The sequence below is a fragment of the Pantherophis guttatus genome, chromosome 3, assembly GCF_059756535.1.
Source record: "Pantherophis guttatus breed Tessera chromosome 3, ASM5975653v1, whole genome shotgun sequence".
In the NCBI taxonomy this organism is placed as follows: Eukaryota; Metazoa; Chordata; class Lepidosauria; order Squamata; family Colubridae; genus Pantherophis; species Pantherophis guttatus.
The window spans coordinates 94,808,430-94,826,809 of record NC_142065.1 but is presented as its reverse complement, the minus strand read 5'-3'; the positions used below and the strand labels follow the sequence as shown (position 1 = coordinate 94,826,809).

The 18,380-nt window shown below is 39.9% G+C and overlaps 1 protein-coding gene across 2 annotated transcripts in view; it reads right to left on the bottom strand.

The window, feature by feature from the left end:
* LOC132711447 (complement factor H-like) overlaps positions 1-18,380 on the bottom strand; it is a 67,729-nt gene that overhangs the window by 46,189 nt on the left and 3,160 nt on the right. For both annotated transcript variants that reach the window (XM_060690378.2, XM_060690376.2), the window contains exons 2-6: positions 14,469-14,642; positions 9,453-9,641; positions 6,083-6,265; positions 5,637-5,843; positions 2,525-2,704 (exon numbers count right to left, since the gene is read on the bottom strand). In XM_060690378.2, coding sequence (XP_060546361.2) covers positions 2,525-2,704; positions 5,637-5,843; positions 6,083-6,265; positions 9,453-9,641; positions 14,469-14,642 — 933 coding nt within the window. The remainder of the gene's footprint in view (positions 1-2,524; positions 2,705-5,636; positions 5,844-6,082; positions 6,266-9,452; positions 9,642-14,468; positions 14,643-18,380) is intronic.

Here is an 18,380-nt window from a genome sequence, read left to right as displayed (position 1 = left end):
TTTTGAATTTGTATACCGCCCTTCTCCCTGAGGACTCAGGGCGGTGAACAGCCAAGTAAAAACATCAAGTACAAATATTAAAATACAGTTAAAATATACATATATAAATTTGGCCCCATTAATTAAAAACAATAAACAAAACACTTAAAAACACTTAAAAATTAGGCCAGCCCGGCTTGCTGGAAAAGGAAGGTTTTAAGGGCACGGCGGAAGGCATTTTAAAAGAGAAGGGGGAATTGAAAAACAAATAGGAATTGAATAACCAAGGGATAAATTTAGCATGGTGGCCGCATCCACAGATACAATCTAGATATCATAAAGATGCCAAAATGTATGGTTTTTTAAAAGAACCAACAGAGTTGGATCAAATTTTAACAGGACCAGAGGATAAACTGATTGAAATTTTTTATAATTATTTATTAACTATCAGAATGGAAGAGGAACACGTAAAACAAACTATGATAGATAATAGTTAAATAAGAGAAACTGGAGTTAGAATCTCGAAGATTACAAGAGAAAGATTAATCTCACTATTATGGTTGTTTACTGTAATTTATTAATTTTGATTATTTTTGATTAGTATTACTAATTAGTATGTATTAATGTTATGAGGAAAAAGAACTGTTATTATGAAACTACCATTAGAAAATACTATTATGATTATGATGAGTATTACTGTAAAGAACTGTAACCAGAAAATATATTGTATATATGTATTTTGAACATGTTGCTCTTTTTATCTATAATAATAATAGTAATAATAATAATAATAATAATAATAATAATAGTAATAATAATAATAATAATAATAATAATAATAATAATAATAATAATAATAATAATATGATTGGGACTATAATTGCCAGGCCCTAGGCTCAGATTGTAGGGTCCACCATATTCCACGCCCCATTTTTGGAATCAGAAAGGGGATCACGAGTCTGCCACCCAAAAATGCTTTCCTTCCTGATTCCAAAAATGGGACACGCAGAAGCAAAAAAAGTGCATTGCGTTTCAGGCAGTGGATCTGGCCAGGAGGAAAGAGAAGGTGAGTCTGCTGAGAAGGAGGAGGAGGGCGCACAGCTCTGCAATGTGCATTTGGGAGAAAAGCATTTTCAGGTGGCAGTGCTGCAATTCCGTCCCCGAATCCAAAAACGATTCCCTGTTCCCTGATGCACATTGCAGGGGAACCAGCCGCTGCCTGAAACATGGCTCTGTGAATTGCATTGGGGAATTGGGCCAATGGGTGGCGGTGGCTGGAAAGGAGGGACATTTCGCTTTAGGGGCTCCCGCTCAGCTCGGCTCCCGGGCACAGAGAGAGTTCAGTATCTCCTTACATTGCTGGGGAGTGAAGTCATCATGGCCATTGTTTGCCCTGAGCTGCCCACTGGGCAGCCAGAGGGCAGACCAGCTGCGAACCATGGGGCCCGTCTTGTTTGCCGAAGCTGCCCCCCCCAAGCCATCCCAAAGAGGGTCGTTCCTCAGGCTGTGCCCTGATCCCTGCCACCTGGAACCACGTAAAAATATGACACATGGAGCCCAAAAATATCCGAAGATGGGTGGGCAGAGCTACATTCAGACTGATGGTGGGTTTCAAATGTTTTACTACCAGTTCTGTGGGTATGGCTTGGTTGGCATGGCATGGCCTGGTGGGCATGGCTTGGTAGGCATGGCAGGGGAAGTATACTGTAAAATCTCCATTCCGCCCCCAATCCAGGGGAAGGTTACTGCAAAATCCCCACTTCCTCCCAATCAGCTGGGATTTGGGAAGCAGAGAATAGATAGAGGCGGGGCCAGTCAGAATTTTTACTACTGGTTCTTCGAACTACTCAAAATTTTCGCTATGACCAGTTCTCCAGAACTGTTCTCTGGTCAGAACCTGCTGAAACCCATCTCTGATTCAGACTATAAGACACACCCAGATTTTCACCCTCTTTTGGGGGGTAAAAAGGTGCATCTTATACTCTGAAAAATACATTATATATATGTAAATACTGTTAAAATGCTCTGGATGAAATATGCCCCTTTGGCAGTATCACTGCGTTATTTTATTTACCAGCTGAGCTTCATATTTCTGGACTATCAGACTTTCCGTACCTTGCCAAGAATTGTTATCAAAAGTTACTACGCATGTCTGCATTCCTTCACTTGCTTCACACACTCTTTCCTTTGTTCTCTTTCCAGAAAGGTCCAGCTGAGAAATAGCCGGCAAGAATTATTTCAAAAATGTAGCAATTACTTTTCTTAGTCAGTGAGGTGTTTTATTTTCTTTATAACAAATAAATGAGTTTTATTAGAGAACTTTTCTTCGCGTTTCTTTTTCAGAATATTGCAACAAGGAGGAGCCACGATCCATCCTCTAATTAAACCAAGGTGATTTGTCCCAGAGACAAACATGGGATTAATCAATGCCCTGACAGGCAGAAAACTGGAAAATCATGTAAAATAGTATTAAAAAGTACTCTTGTACAGAGTTAAATATATCAGCCATTCTACAATCATAGTAATGTACACTAGTTCTACTTACTGATACATTTTGGTGGAGGTGACCATCCATTCTTTGTGCATTCAACCACCTTTTCTCCATTATCTGGATCAAAAGTAAATCCACTGTCACACTGAATTCGAATTAGATCCCCATCATGATATATAGTTCTTTGAGGTCGGAAAGTACCATTAGATATTCTTGGAGAGTTGCATGTAATTTCTAGAGAAAATAAATCATATATTATATGAAAAAAGGAAAACGTGCACTCATATCAGATTGTAGACATTGATTTCTATAAGCACAGAAAACAATATTACTATTTTAAATATCTATATAGCACCACAAGAACATATTAATCAATAGACATCCTACTGATGGGCACAACTAATTTAAAACTGCCAGTTAGGTTCTAAAATATACTGTGAAATTAGTCATATTGATTAAAAGTGCTTTTAGTAGCCTTGTATTTATTTGAAAGATCAAATAAATATCTGGATAGCTCAACAGACTAAAAGCCTGTTATTAACATTCAGCTGTCTGCAATTATTGCATGTTCGAATCTCCCCAGGCTCAAGGTTGACTCAGCCTTCCATCCTTTCTAAGGTAGGTAAATTGAGGACCCAGTTGTGGGGGCAATAAGCTGACTTTGTATAAAATATACAAAAGTATGAAGGCTATTGCTTAACGCATTGTAAGCCGCCCTGAGTCTCCGGAGAAGGGCGGCATATAAATCTAATAAAAATAAATAAATAAATAAAATAAATAAATAAATTCAGAAAGTTGTTGTAATTATTCTCCTCCTTCACTTTGGTTTCCAATTGAAATAAAAAGCTACAATTTGATACCCCTATACCCCCATACTTGATACCATCATTCTTACTTTTTAGTCCCACTGTTGAGCCTGGTAGGATTTTCAGCCACCTGCAAGGTTACAAATCAGGGGTTCCACATTGTAGTAGTCCCTCTCCTGTCTGAGGTTACAGTTTCAGTTAATGGTGACAGGGAAAAGAGGTCAGGCCTTCAAATTCTTTGTAATGGAGCTTTTATTACTTTTAGTAGCTCTTGGCTATTATTTATTTGGAACATCATAAATAAATTCAGCCAGTTCCTATAATTATTCTTTACTTTGCTTTGAGTTGAAACATAAAACTACAATTTAATACCCCTCTTCTTGCTATTCAGTCCTGTTGTCAATCCCACTAGCATTTTCAACCACCTGCAAGGTTGTAAAATTAGGAGCTCCACATTGCAGTGGTTCCACTTCTGCCTGAGGTTGTTGATGTTCTTGGCGACAGGGGAAAGAGATCAGGCTTTCAAAGGCTGTGATGGAGCCCGCAGGGCTTGTTCCTAGTCCCATTTATGTTCAAATTCTGTTCAGAATTAGAAGCGGCCCTCTATCTATATTATAGATTCTCTAATGATAACTCTGAGGTAGAGTATCACCAACAACAATTCAGTTACTGTGGCAATGGATGCATTGCTAGAAGATTTGAAGATTGGGGCAGATTTCCTGGAGAAAATCAATCTTTGTGATTGCTGAGAGTTGATATCAACTTCTTAGCATGTAATTTAACAATTAATTAGCTCTTCCTGAAATTGCCCTGGGGATACCATCAAAACATCAGTTGGTCTGGAATTCAATATCCTGTATGCTCAGTGTATACATTTAGTTCTGCTATGTTACATCACTGCTGCAGGAGCTGCACTGGCTACCAATGTACCTCTGAGTGCAATCCAAAGTGCTGGACATGACTTTTAAAGTTGGTTATAGCTCAAGCGTATGACAAGTATGACACTGAGTTTTCCAAATAACCATAATTTGTCTAACGTGGATGGCAAGACGACTAAGAGTCTCCAGCTTTCAGGTTAGTCAGGGAGTAATATCATATCTTCTCTTTGCAGCTCCCCTCCTTGGAAACAGCTGCCCTAAATTGAGTATGACAACCGCTCTCTTGATCTTCCTGAAGCCAGTAGAACCACAGGCATTTTCGTCTATATGAGTGCATTTTTCTTATGATTTGATTTTAGTCATATTATTGAATTTTGTATTATTTTAGTGCTTATTTTAATATCTGTAAACTTCCTGGAATCCACAAGGATAATCACGGTACAGAAATGGCATGAATGCATAAACAAACCAACATCTCCATGAAGTTCTTCTGATACCTGTGGTGGAACTGCTGGTTCTGGGAAAGGTGGAACTGCTGAAATTGTGAAATGTCCCTCATTAGACATTCACTACTCTACTAGTCCCAAGATCAAATGCAAAGCAATGTTCTCTAGCAGTAACTAAAAAGTTTCTATATTCTTGCTAGCAACTAGATTGGAATTTCTTTTGGTATTGGTGTTTAGATTTTGGTTTATAAATTCCTTAAAAACAGAAATATATAGTAAATCAGGTATAGAGTTTACTGCAGCAAAACAAATTACTGTACCATTCAATGATATAAAAATATTGTTATGTGCATATATTACCTTACATTGATGAACAATTTTCAAGGGTACAATGTGGCAGTTATTGCAATAATTAAGCCATGAAATGGTCACAGGTATGTTGTTCATTGCACTACTCCCTCTCCAGCAATCTGCAGTCTTTCAGGTTTCTCCTATTTCAACTACATCCCAAGAGTTTCCATTGGGCCCTTGCAGAATGGAAAAGTGCAGTCCAGGGAGGTTTCAGAGAGATAAAAATATCTGCCCCACTAAAGGACATACTTATTTATTGTTTATTTATTGGTTCAATTTATATGCCGCCCTTCTCTGGAGACTCAGGGCGGCCTACAATGCGTTAAGCAATAGCCTTCATACTTTTGAATATACCTGCTTAGTAGGGCTTTCGGGGCCCCCTAAGTGGTGTTCTTTTTTTATACAAAGTCAGTTTATTGCCCCCACAATCCGGGTCCTCATTTTACCTACCTCAAAAGGATGGAAGGCTGAGTCAACCTTGAGCCTGGTGAGATTCGAACTTGCAGTAATTGCAGGCAGCTGGTGCTACTTAATAGCACTTTAGTCTGCTGCGCCACCAAGGCTCTTTTTCATATGTAAATGATTGTGGTTTATTCCAGCTCTAATGATAAATAGGCTCAAACTGAAGTGCTTTGGCTGTGGATTGGTGATAGCAGGATTATAAAATTAAGCTTTTTAAAGTCACCTTTGCATTTAGGAAACACTGGTGGTGTCCCATCACAATGGATTACAAAAGCTGATTTGGAAGAATTTGCTGCCAGGACATATCCTGTTCTACAGGCGAGCTCAATAGAATGACCATGTTGCACAAATATATTTTCAGGTGCACCTATTTCATCTTTAACTTCTATCTTCTGGCTTTCCAGTTCAGTCCTGGGGATCATACAGGGATCTGACATGAAAAAGAAAGGAAATTCTGTCAGGATCCAAATGCATCATATTATCATTGCAAAATGCTAATAGTAGAATTTAGCTTTCATCGACTAGCTACTTCACCTCAGATACAGAAATGAAATTGAATATAAAGGAGAGCTGATTCAGGCAAGCCCAATTAAATGAGAAAGAAGGCAGTGAACTTTAATGATTAGAAATGCTTATGAAAATTGAATGAAGATTTTCTTTTCTACTTACCAAGGCAAATTGGCACCTTTGTCCAGGTCCCATTGTTACAAAAAGATCTGTTCTGGCCTCCTATGGCATAATATGTTTGGCATCTGAATTCTACTGAAGAGCCAGATCTGTACTGCTTCTCAGATAAAGTAGTAATGTCTCCGTTCTCAGTCCTGGGTGGACCACTGCAGTTTTTTCCTCTCTCTATTACGTGGAAAAAAACCAATAGGCCAGGAAATGTAAACTGGTTTTACTGACATTCCTTAAAATAACAATTACCAAAAAATGGTTTAAAAATATTAGTATTTTAAAGTAGAATTCTTTCATAATTTATAACTTACTTATTAAGTTAAATATTTGTGAAATTCAAATAAAAACACAATCTACAACTCAATAGAGCACAAATGTACCCAAATGCTCATGACCTCTTTTTTTTTTCTTTTGCTATACATTGATACATAGAGCATCGATTGTGCTCTGTATTGATCAACATCTTGACAGAAATATATGATGTAATAGTATGTAGAAATAATCTCGGGACAAAAGGAAAAGAAATGCAGCCAAGGGAACCATCAAATAAAAGGCAACTTAGTCCTTGCCAGGAACAGTCAGGGCAAGTGGATAAGAAGAGACCCTCCCAGTTTCAAGGGCTGTAAAGGACACAGGGGGGAAGGAATGTACTTTAGGATTGCAGGATTCTATTAATGTAACTCTATAGAAAATTAGAATTAGCTAATCGGATCATTCATCCTGTCTGGGTCTATCTTGCAACACTGACACTCTCCATTAAAGAGAGTGATGTTTGTGTATCTATATTTTTCTTGACTGTACACCGCCTTGAGTCCTACGGGAGAAAGGCAGTATAGAAATATAATAAATAAATAATAAATAAATAACTGCATAATAATATCAGCATTATATAATTGCTCATTCCATTGGAAAAAAGTAAATTAATACACACAGGATCTGTAATGCTCTGGCCCTCTTATGTAGAGCCAGAGCATTTCCAACTTTATATTTTGTTGTTTCACTTATTTTAAACAACATGCTAACAATTTATCTGCTTATTCAATTTACATCACTTTCCGATTATTTTATAAATATGTTTCTTAGGAGAAATAGTTCTATCAGATTGAAAATGCATAAGATTTAGACTTCCACCTACAAATAACAATAGCAACTCACAGTGCTATTCACACTGCTTCACAGTGCTTTACAGACCTCTCTAAGCAGTTTACAGAGTCAGCATATTGCTCCCAACAATCTGGCTCCTCATTTTACCGATCTCAGAAGGATGGAAGGCTGAGTCAACGTTGAGCCGGTAAGAATCAGCAGAAATAGCCTGCAGTACTGAGCCAGGCTAAGATTCGATATTGGGATAAAACTCAAATATTAGAAATCCAAATCTTTGGTCAAGACAGAAGTGCCTCTCCCGTGCCAAGGTGCTGAGATGACAAACGGTATTTGACGTAGGTACAGAATTGTAAAAGGGCAAACTGACCCTAACCAGATACATTCTGTTGTTTAATGTTTATTGTACCCCAAATGTCATGTAGATTTCAGAGAGAAAATACTGTTTCCCTTACTGTCCTCTTTACTGCTTGTGAGGCGTCTTCTAGCCTCTTATCTCCTTTTGTTATGTCTTGAGCTCCGGAGCTGAAAACCTGAGCCTGTGGGAACAGGGCTGTTATGTCTTTCCTAGAGATAGATTAAAGGGTAGCTTCTACGTGTGAAATGCATCACTCTCTGTAATACTTTTGCCTTTAAATTGTATAAATACATGGCCAGAAGAAGCCATCGGCGTTCAGACCCTTAGCTGTCTTTGGACTGTTTGAACCTTGCGCAAATAAACTCTTTCCTGCATTGAAGAGCTTGCCCAGTCCGTTATTTTGTCTACAACAGCTGGCGACTCCGCCGGGACTAGGTGCAAGGCGATATTTCGCTGAGGACCGTTTCGACCCCTCGGGACCATCGGGAGGTCGCTCCTGAACATTCTCCAGGCGCCACGGAGATACATCTCCGGGAGACAGCCGCGATAACCCTGTGGGCCCGACGGTGCTCTGATCGAGTCCAAGAACCCTGCGGTGCAGGAAAGGTGGTCTGAACAAATTCCTGGCCAGGAATCCACGGAGTGGGAGCGTTTTTAAGTGAGTATATTGTAAAAGAATTGTACCTGCTTCATTTGAAAGCAGAAGGAGGGAATTGATCACTCCCTCGGACTCGGGGTAGGCTACCCTAATGAAGTCCATGTCAGGTTGTGTGGGTGGTTAAGCCGTCGCATTTCTCATTAGTGGCTGTGAGTTTCCGGGACTATGAGTCGACGGCAGTGTGATAGAAGGGATGGGGTTCAGAGCGTGCCAAATACTCCGTTGGCATGCATGTTAAAAGGTTTTGACAAGTATTTTAGCAACCCTTCCTATCCGAAAGGATCAAAGGATCAATTAAAATTCTTATGTAAATATGTGTGGCCACAAAGGGAGATGGCCTGACCCCCTCCCCCTCAGGGATGGTTAAGGGAAGAAACAGTGGATAAGTTGTGGGGAGTGATTGCAGTGAATCAGGATAAATATCCTGATCAATTTCAATATATTGATCAATGGGTGAGAGCCCTGTTGAAAAAAGCTGAGGATTTATTGCAATGTAGGGCTGAAACAGTCGGGTTATGTGTATCTGAGCAGGCAGGAAAAGTAAGGGGGCTGCTGGAGGGAGCGGAGGAGGAAATCAGAGGCGCCTGCATTGAAGAGCTTGCCCAGTCCGTTATTTTGTCTACAACAGTACTGCATTTTAACCACTACACCACCATGGCCTTATAAATGACGATGAAGGGGCCGAGTGACAATTTTAAAAAATATCTTCTGAACTAATCTTTTGTAGGGCTACAAAAATTATAACAATCTGAAAATTCAATGTCTTCAAACAAAGAATAATAAAATATCCTTCATCACCCAAACCTATGGAATTATTAATTAAATAATAATACCAGTCAGATCAATATTAACATGACTATATGATTAATTCATCCAAGCAATTTCAAACAAAAGAGATTTTTTCATCATGCAAAATATGGGGCTACAACCTTTGCAATTTTTGAAACATATTCCTATGTCTACCAATATTATGCATATCTTCAACCATATGGAATCATAGTTCTTAGCTGAAGTTCAAGAGTTTGGGAAAATATCATAACATCCTTCCCCAATCTGATGTGCTTCAGGGTTCTTGTTTTAGATTACAACTACTAAAATTCTAATCAAGATGTGAATGATGTCATTGAAGAGTAAATCATGTTTAAAAGAATGGGACTTTAGAAGCAAATGTTCATGTTTGTTATATTAATTATTTTAATTAGTTATGATTCCAGAGGAATCCATCATATTGATAGCATGCTTACCGGAGATACATAAAGGCAAATCCATGTAACCATCAACACACTTTCTGACTGATGGAACCACGAGGACATATCCTTCATTGCACTGAAACTGCAGGCTATGATCACTTTGAATAAACTGAGCTTTTCTTTGATTCCCAAACACAAACAAGTTTTTTCTTGTTAGCTGTTGTCTTGTGATACTGCAGGGTGCTAAAAAAGAGAAAAGAAAGTAGATCTTCTCAAGGGAGGTAATTTATCCATTGGTTTCCCTCTGTTCCACTACCAAGAAAATCAACCCAGTTTACCAATAACAATGGTAAAAAATCAAATAAGCTAAGTTATACCACAATATTAATGATAATCAATGTGAGATTCCGCTATAGAAAGGACTGGCTTGTAGGAGATGATGTTGTTTCTTTCAAGCTAAGAACAAACAGCCCAATTCAGAATCTTCTGCAAAGACATTTTGAGTTGGCCAAGTTGTAATGGAACAAAATTTCAGACAGATGGAGTGTTGAAATATGATGCAAAACTTCTCAACTTATCTAAGCATAGAAGATTGGCTCTTGGATTCCTTTACTATTTTATTGTATTATTTTATTTTATTTTATTTTATATTTTATTTTATTTTATTTTTACAATTTTCTCTTTATTGAAGAGGTTAAAATACAAAATCCCAAAGGAACCAAAAAGAGACAAAACAAAGCCAGACACAAACATTTTAAAAAGAGGAAATAAAAAAAGGACAAAAACGTATATTATTCCCTTAGTTCAACACTGACAAATCTATTGCAACAATAAAAACTCCCCTCCCCTTGCAAAGCAGGTCCAAAATTTCTAAGCTTGTACATCTATTTGCAATCCAACTGACCTGAGATACAGTACATATATGATTTTTTTAAACAATTTAAACAACAGCAAAGCTAAAGTTCAAAACACTCTGTTAAAGTCTGTTTTGGTATTTACCACAAATCACCCTGGTCATTATCACTTGAGTCCAGCATCAAATACCTTTGTTTGGTTCTTATAATATAACCTTTCCTTAGGTTTTTAATTGGGAACTTTCCCAAAAATTGCATCTCATTTGCAAAGTTCACAAGTCTCTGTGTAAGGACCTGCACAGCTGGTCCCTCAGGAAAGCCTTTACTGTTTACTATATTGAGTTGAATCAAAAGAATTTTTACTGAGAGAAAGTGGTTGCAGTAAAGTCAGGCAGAATATGAAGGTCCCATGCAAAGCACAAAGCAATTCTTCCATTTTCCCAAAACCCACCCCCCCCCCCGACCAGTTCACCAATGTGATGCCACAAAGATGTTTTGAGAATGGTAAGGTGCTAGGCAGGTAACAAGTCATTCTCAGGGCACGATTGCCTTGGAATCAAGCTGGAACCAGCTGTGAGGGAGTCTGCTCCAGCTCTGAAGACAATCCCCTTCCCTGGTTCCCAAGCAGTTTAGCAAAAGTGAAAGCATGCAAAAAATGTCAGCAAGCCTTCCTTCAACCAAATGGCAGGACATAATGGTGGACCTGACACTCTGTTGTAAATATCTCTGCAACATCCATTGATGATGTGGACAGGATTTTGGGGAGACTTAATGTGACCACATGTTTACTGGACCCGTGTACCTCCTGGTTAGTACTGGCTTTCCGGGAGGTCACACGAGGCTGGCTCCAGGGAATTATCAACGCTTCATTGAGTGAGGGTCACTTCCCCGCTGCCTTGAAAGAGGCGGTGGTGAGGCCTCTCCTCAAGAAGCCCTCCCTGGACCCAGCAGTATTGGCTAACTACCGTCCTGTCTCCAACCTTCGCTTCGTGGAGAAGGTTGTTGAGAGTGTGGTCGCACGACAGTTTCCACAATTCCTGGAGGAAACGTCCTATCTAGATCTGTTCCAGTCGGGTTTCAGGCCTGGGCACAGCACGGAAACGGCATTGGTCACGTTGGTTGATGATCTCTGGAGGGCTCGGGACAGGGGTTGCTCCTCTGTTCTGGTCCTATTAGATCTCTCAGCGGCTTTTGATACCATCGACCATGGTCGATGGGAGGCACCGTGTTACGGTGGTTCTCCTCCTTTTTCTCCGACCGGTCGCAGTTTGTGTTGACAGGGGGGCAGAGGTCGACCTCGAGGCCTCTCATTTGTGGAGTGCCACAAGGGTCGGTCCTCTCGCCCTTTCTGTTCAACATTTATGTGAAGCCGCTGGGCGAGATCATCCGTGGCTTTGGGGTGAGATACCACCAGTACGCTGATGACACCCAGCTGTACATCTCCACCCCAGGCCACCCCAGCGATGCCCTTGATGTGATGGCCCAGTGCCTGGAGGCTGTACGGATCTGGATGGGGAGGAACAGGCTAAAGCTCAACCCTTCCAAGACCGAGTGGCTGTGGTTCCCAGCATCCTGATATAGTCAGCTGACTCCATCGCTGACTATCGGGGACGAGTCTTTGGCCTCCGTGGAGAGGGCGTGCAATCTGGGTGTCCTCCTGGATACGCAGCTGTCCTTGGAGGAACATCTGACAGCTGTTGCCAGGGGGACCTTTTGTCAGGTTCACCTGATTCACCAGTTGCGCCCCTTTCTTGATCGGGATTCCATGTGCACAGTCACTCATGCCCTCGTCACCTCTCACCTGGACTACTGCAATGCTCTCTACATGGGGCTCCCCTTGAGGAGCACCCAGAGGCTCCAACTGGTCCAGAATGCAGCCGCACGGGTAATTACAAGAGATGTATGGCGCTCCCGCATAACACCGCTCCTGCGCTAGCTGCACTGGCTCCCAGTGGTCTTCCAGGTGCACTTCAAGGTGTTGGTTACCACCTTTAAAGCGCTCCATGGCATAGGACCTAGTTATCTTCGAGACCGCCTTCTGCCACCGACGACCTCCCATTGACCCGTGTGCTCCCACAGAGAGGGCCTCCTCGGGGTGCCATCAGCCAAGCAATGCAGGCTGGTGACCCCCAGGGGGAGGGCCTTCTCTGTGGGGGCTCCCATCCTCTGGAATCAACTGCCCCTAGAGATAAGGAGAATCCAAGACCTCCGTGCCTTCCGCCGTGCCCTTAAAACTTTCCTTTTTCAACAAGCCGGGCTGGCCTAACAAATCCTTTTAAATGATTTTAAATTCGTTTGTCTTTTTAAATTTTGGGCCAAATTGAGATATTTCCTTTTAATCTGTTCTTAATTTATATATTATGTATTATGTATTTATGTGTTTTTACTTGGCTGTATACCGCCCTGAGTCCCTAGGGAGAAGGGTGCTATATAAATTTGAAGTAAAATAAATAAATAAATAAATAAATGAATAATTCTCCTTAACAACACAATATTGCCCTTGCCACAAAGTCTAGTTCATCCTTCATCTTATCCATTGTCTCAGCATTTCTTACATTCATATTCTTTTTAATCTTTTCTGGCAAATCTAAATTTTTTTCAACCAAATACTTTCTTCTTCACATCTGACAGAAACTATGCACCTTCTACTGCATAGCTTCCAGATACCACAGAATTGATCTCCTCTGGGTCCCATCAGCTAAACAATGCCGGCTGGTGGGCCCATGGGGGAGGGCCTTCTCTGTGGCTGCCCCAGCTCTCTGGAACCAGTTACTTCCTGAGATCCTGACTACCCCACCCTATTGGCCTTCCAGAAAGCGGTGAAGACCTGTCTTTTCCGGTAGGTCTGGGGCTGTTGATCTTGCTGTTGCAATCTTGCGAGATCCGGCCATGAATGGTGTGCATGGGCTTTTAATGTTTTTAAAATGTTTTTATAATGTTTTTAAATAATTTTTCTATGTTTGCATTATTTTTGCTGTAAGCCGCCCAGAGTCCCTTGGGAGTTGGGCGGCATAGAAATGCGATAAATTAAATTAAATTAAATTGGGTTCCAAATCCTCAAATTGCAGATTGAGTACAATTGTTATTTCCTGCTTTTGGATCTCATCTTGAGTTTGCACAAACGTTATTGACCCATCAATTTTTTCATTATATTTTCAAATAAAACTTGTAAATTGGAGGACATTCTTTTTTCATTTCCTTCCCAAAAAATTATTTCATTTGAAAGCATGAAAAACACTTTTATTCTCTATTCAAGGACAAGAGAAGCAGATAAGTTGTAACAGCTTCCACATTGAAAGGTGCCCCCCCCCGCCCGCCTTCCAGGTTAAAGAAAGAGGAATTTTCCCCTCAAAAATTAAGAAATAAATAACAAATAATAGCTTAATATCTGTAATGAGGACAAGGAATAACATTGGGGAACTTGAGGAAAAGCTACTACCAGGATATCAGTCAGATACACTCCTTCTTTGAGGGAGATGGGCAGTTTAGAAATATGAAGAATGGATGGATGGATGGATGGATGGATGGATGGATGGGTGAGTGAGTGAGTCAGTGAGTGAATGAATGAGTGAGTGAGTGAGTGAATGAATCTGAGTCTTAGTCAGAAATGTTTCAGCGAAGATATTTTGTCCTCTGAATAATTTCTGGAGAAACTGTACCGAATTGTCTGATCTTCCATTATTTCACAGAGAGGTAGTCAGAGAGGATGTGATAATGCGATGAATTACCCACAAGGAGGGTGGGATCTAGTTTGTGTACTATTAATACAGAAGAAATGATAATGCAGGAATCTTTGCTGAATTAATCCTAATTGCTAGACTCAAATATTTTTCTTCTTCAGAAGTGTAACCATATGGACTCCATAGCAACAGAATTCACTTTCCTACCTCATTAGCCATTGATATTGTATCCATATGTAGCTGAATTCCACAGTTTCTCAGATTCCTGATAAGGGAGCCCAAGCTTCCAATTGAATATTATTTAATTATACCAGCTGGTTTGCTTGCTCATTCAAGCAAATCAGGAAAATGAAACACAGTTAAATTTTCCAGATTTCAAAAGAAAAAGCTGACACCAGGACAGTTTTGGCTTCAGTAAAATCTGGATCCTAATTCAAGCTAATTTATTTCTAAAAATGGCAGCTACTATTCTCCTATTGGATGAATTCAGCATTTTCTCCCAGGTCTAACTAGTCAAAGAAAGCATGATGGCTTACCCAAGCATTTTGGTGGATGAGGTGTCCATTTTTGTCCATTACATTGAATCCATTCAGGTCCCTCCAAGACATAGGAAGGGTTGCACCTGTATTGCACTCGGTCATTTTCCAGGTATTTGGCTTTCTCAGCACTCACAATTTCCCCAAAGTCAATCTCATCTGGTTCTTCACATGCTGAAATTATATTTACATTTAAATTATCTTACCTGCTTTGACAAACTTGCACTTCCTATTTACCCTTATGAAATGCGAGCTAACAAATTTCCCTCCTAGAAAATTAGTTCCCATTTTTGTTGAAACTAGTAAACCAGTACCTGCTACACACTTAATCCACACTACAGATAGCGCTTGACTAATGACTCATTGTTTAATGACTTTCAAAGTTCCAAAGGGGACACTTACAACTTGGATATGAAATTCTGACAGTTGCCCACCCCAGTGGTGACATGATCACATTTTGGTCACTGGGAAACTGGGTTGCATTTATAATGTCCTTCAGTCACATGACACAGTGTTATGACAGTTTTGCCAAAAACTGGCACTGATTTCCAGTTTTTGGCAGACCCCAGCCCATAGCGAATCATTGCTTCTCTTAACAACTATGGATTTGTGTAATGACTACAGTAATTTGTTTAATGGCCAGTACAAAAACGTCATTAAATTGTCAAGTGAGTTGACCCACTTTAAGACCATAGCAAGTTATGACAGTGATGGGGAGGCTACAAGTGGGCCATAACTCAAGAACTGACTGTAATATGTTAGCTTTTCTTGCTAATGCCTAACCTAAGCAAATCTGGGCATAGGGAGGTAGAAAGAGGTTGTAAGGCTTTCAAAATTCCCCCCCCCCCCAAAGCATTCTCTTTGCCTGTTAATTCTGTGGAATTTTGTCCTTGCCAACACTTTGGTTTACCCTGGTTGGTCCTGGAGAAATCTTTCTGACTGTTTTATGTACTGGATTTTCATGATAAAACCTTTCTCAGTTGTAATCAACATATCTTCCCTTGTTCTTCTTTCTTTTCTTTCTTTTTTAGAAATACATAACATAATAGGGATCTAAGAGAATACAATAGAGGAATAATACAGAGAGAGAGAGAGAGAGAGAGAGAGAGAGAGAGAGAGAGAGAGAGAGAGAGAGAGAGAGAGAGAGAGAGAGAGATGGAGGAAGATGCACACAAAGATATTATTAATAGTCAATTAATAGTCAATTTTTATTGGCCAAGTGTGATTGGAAACACAAGGAATTTGTCTCGGTGCATATGCTCTCAATATATATAAAAGAAAATATATGTTCATCAAGAATCATAAGGTACAACACTTAATGATAGTCTTAGGGTGCAAATAAGCAATCAGGAAACAATAAATATCAATATAAATCGTAAGGATACAAGCAACAAAGTTACAGGCATATTATCTATGTAGTTATTATCTGTTCTTCTATCTGTTATATAAAAAAAGGATCTATGTATGTATATATATATATGTATACAATCCAGCATAACTCTGGAATAGCTCAAGCAATTTTAACCAAACTTGCTACACAGATGACTTACTCTCTGGAAAAAAATACTGGGGTTGGGGGTAAGACACCCCTGGTGTGTGTGTGTGTGTGTCTGTGTGTCTGTGTTCCAGCATAACTGGAATGCCTCTAGTATAAGGTGACCAGATTTTAACATTGGTAAAGAGGGACATTGTGGGTGTGGCTTATTTTGTGGGCGTGGCTAGCTGGTCATGTCACTGGGTGGGCGTGGCTAGCTGGTCATGTGACCGGGTGGCCATGGCTATGTGTATAGGGTAAGGTGAACAGATTTTAACATTGGTAAGAAGGACACCATTGTGGGCTTGGCTTATTGTGTGGGCATGGCTTGGAGGCCATGTGACTGGGTGGGCGTGGCTAGCTGGTCATGTGACCCGGTGGCCATGGCTATGTGTATAGGGACTACTCAGAGGGCTGAAAAGTCATTTCTGACAGGTCCTCACACTTTTGACTGGTCCTCACACTTATGACCATCCTCACATTTATGCCCGTGCAACATTCTTAACAACCATGTCACTCATTTCACAACTGCTTCTCTTCACCATGGTGACAAGATAGGGCAAAAACGTAAAATGTGAGGACAGTCGTAAGTTCGAGGACTGGTCAAAAGTGCGAAGACCAGTCAAAAATAACTTTTTCAGCCCTCCGAGTAGTCCATATGCACAAAAGGACTAACCAGAGAGCTGAAAAAAGTCATTTCTGACTGGTCCTCGCACTTTTGACTGGTCCTCACACTTATGACCATCCTCACATTTATGCCCGTGCAGCATTCTTAACAACCATGTCACTCATTTCACAACTGCTTCTCTTCACCATGATGACAAGATAGGGCAAAAATGTAAAATGTGAGGACAGTCGTAAGTTCAAGGACTGGTCAAAAGTGTGAGGACCAGTCAAAAATAACTTTTTCAGCCCTCTGAGTAATCCATATGCATAAAAGGATACAGTAATAGAGAGGGATGAAGGAAGGGAAGGGAAATTAGAGTAGGAGTGAGGGTAAGAGAGGGAGGAAGAGAGGAGGAGAAGGAGAAAGGAAGAGGAAATAGGGAGGAGAAGAAGAGGGTGGGGGGAAGAGAAAGTAAGAAGGAAAGAAAAGAGAGGTGGTAGGTTTGAGGAGAAAGATTGCTGTACAATAAAAAAGATGAAAGGGAAGAAAGCCAACCCCAAACAAATATAAAGATATTAAGATAAAGAATGAATGGTTAAACTTTAAAGAATAAAAGAGAACAAATATGAATAAATAGCAATAATTAGAAACACACATACAAACATACAATGTATTTTCTTTGAACAGAATATTTGGCTGGTTCACAAATTTAAACAGTGTTTAGTCATTTCAATTAAATTTACAATTTCTATATTTCCTTTTTGCCATATTTATTCCTCATCTATTTTTTTAAAAAAACAATATTACCCTTCATCCTCATCTCTAATCTTAATCAAATTCAATTTTTCCCTTCTATTCTATATTATACCCCTTCCCATTGTCATCTATTTTTATATCCATCCTCACATTGGTTAATTATGTAATTATGTAATACAGTTGTTTAATACAAATTCAACATTTTAATATAAATCAATTAGTTATATAACTATCTTTTTTGTATATTAATCAATATGAACATGAATATTCCAATTATTTCCATGCAATCCAATTTCTTACAAATCAATTAATTATATTTACCAATAATAATAAACCAAATAATTTCCCCCATATATTCCTCCAAACCACAATTTAACCATTTCTGCTTTCAACACAGTATACAATTAATAGTATCTCAATTATTACAATTCCCTAGTTAAAAAGAGCTTTTTTTTCTTTTGTGTTTTAAAATCTTGAATTTAAAATCTCTTTTGCCCTAAATAATTTCCCATTGTTTGCACCTACCTTTTTTGGTGAGGAAAAGGAAAATAAATCTGCTGCCTAATTTTCCAATGTTGCAAGCAAACAGCAAAGCCAACAGCCTGTTTTACTTTCAGTTTCGTTTTGAGCTTGGTTTGCACAAAGAGAAAAAAAAAACTGCTGAGCAATTTAGCAAGAGCAGAGCCCTGCGCAAATCAGCTGAGAGGGGGAAGCCGAGCTAATCAACGTAGGGCGGCCCTTTGAAGCCCCGCGGCAAGAGTTTAAACAGGTTTTTTCCCTCTAGCCATCAGCTGGGACTCAGGAGGTAGCCGGGACTCAGGAGGCAGAATGAAAAATCGGGACTTTTTTAAAACGCCGCGGGATGCGGGACAAATTGCTCAAAAGCGGGACTGTCCCGCCAAAAGCGGGACGTCTGGTCACCTTACTCTAGTAATGTACATCTCCACTCCAGACCACCCCAACAATGCCCTTGATGTGATGTCCCGCTGCCTGGAGGCCGTGCGGGCCTGGATGG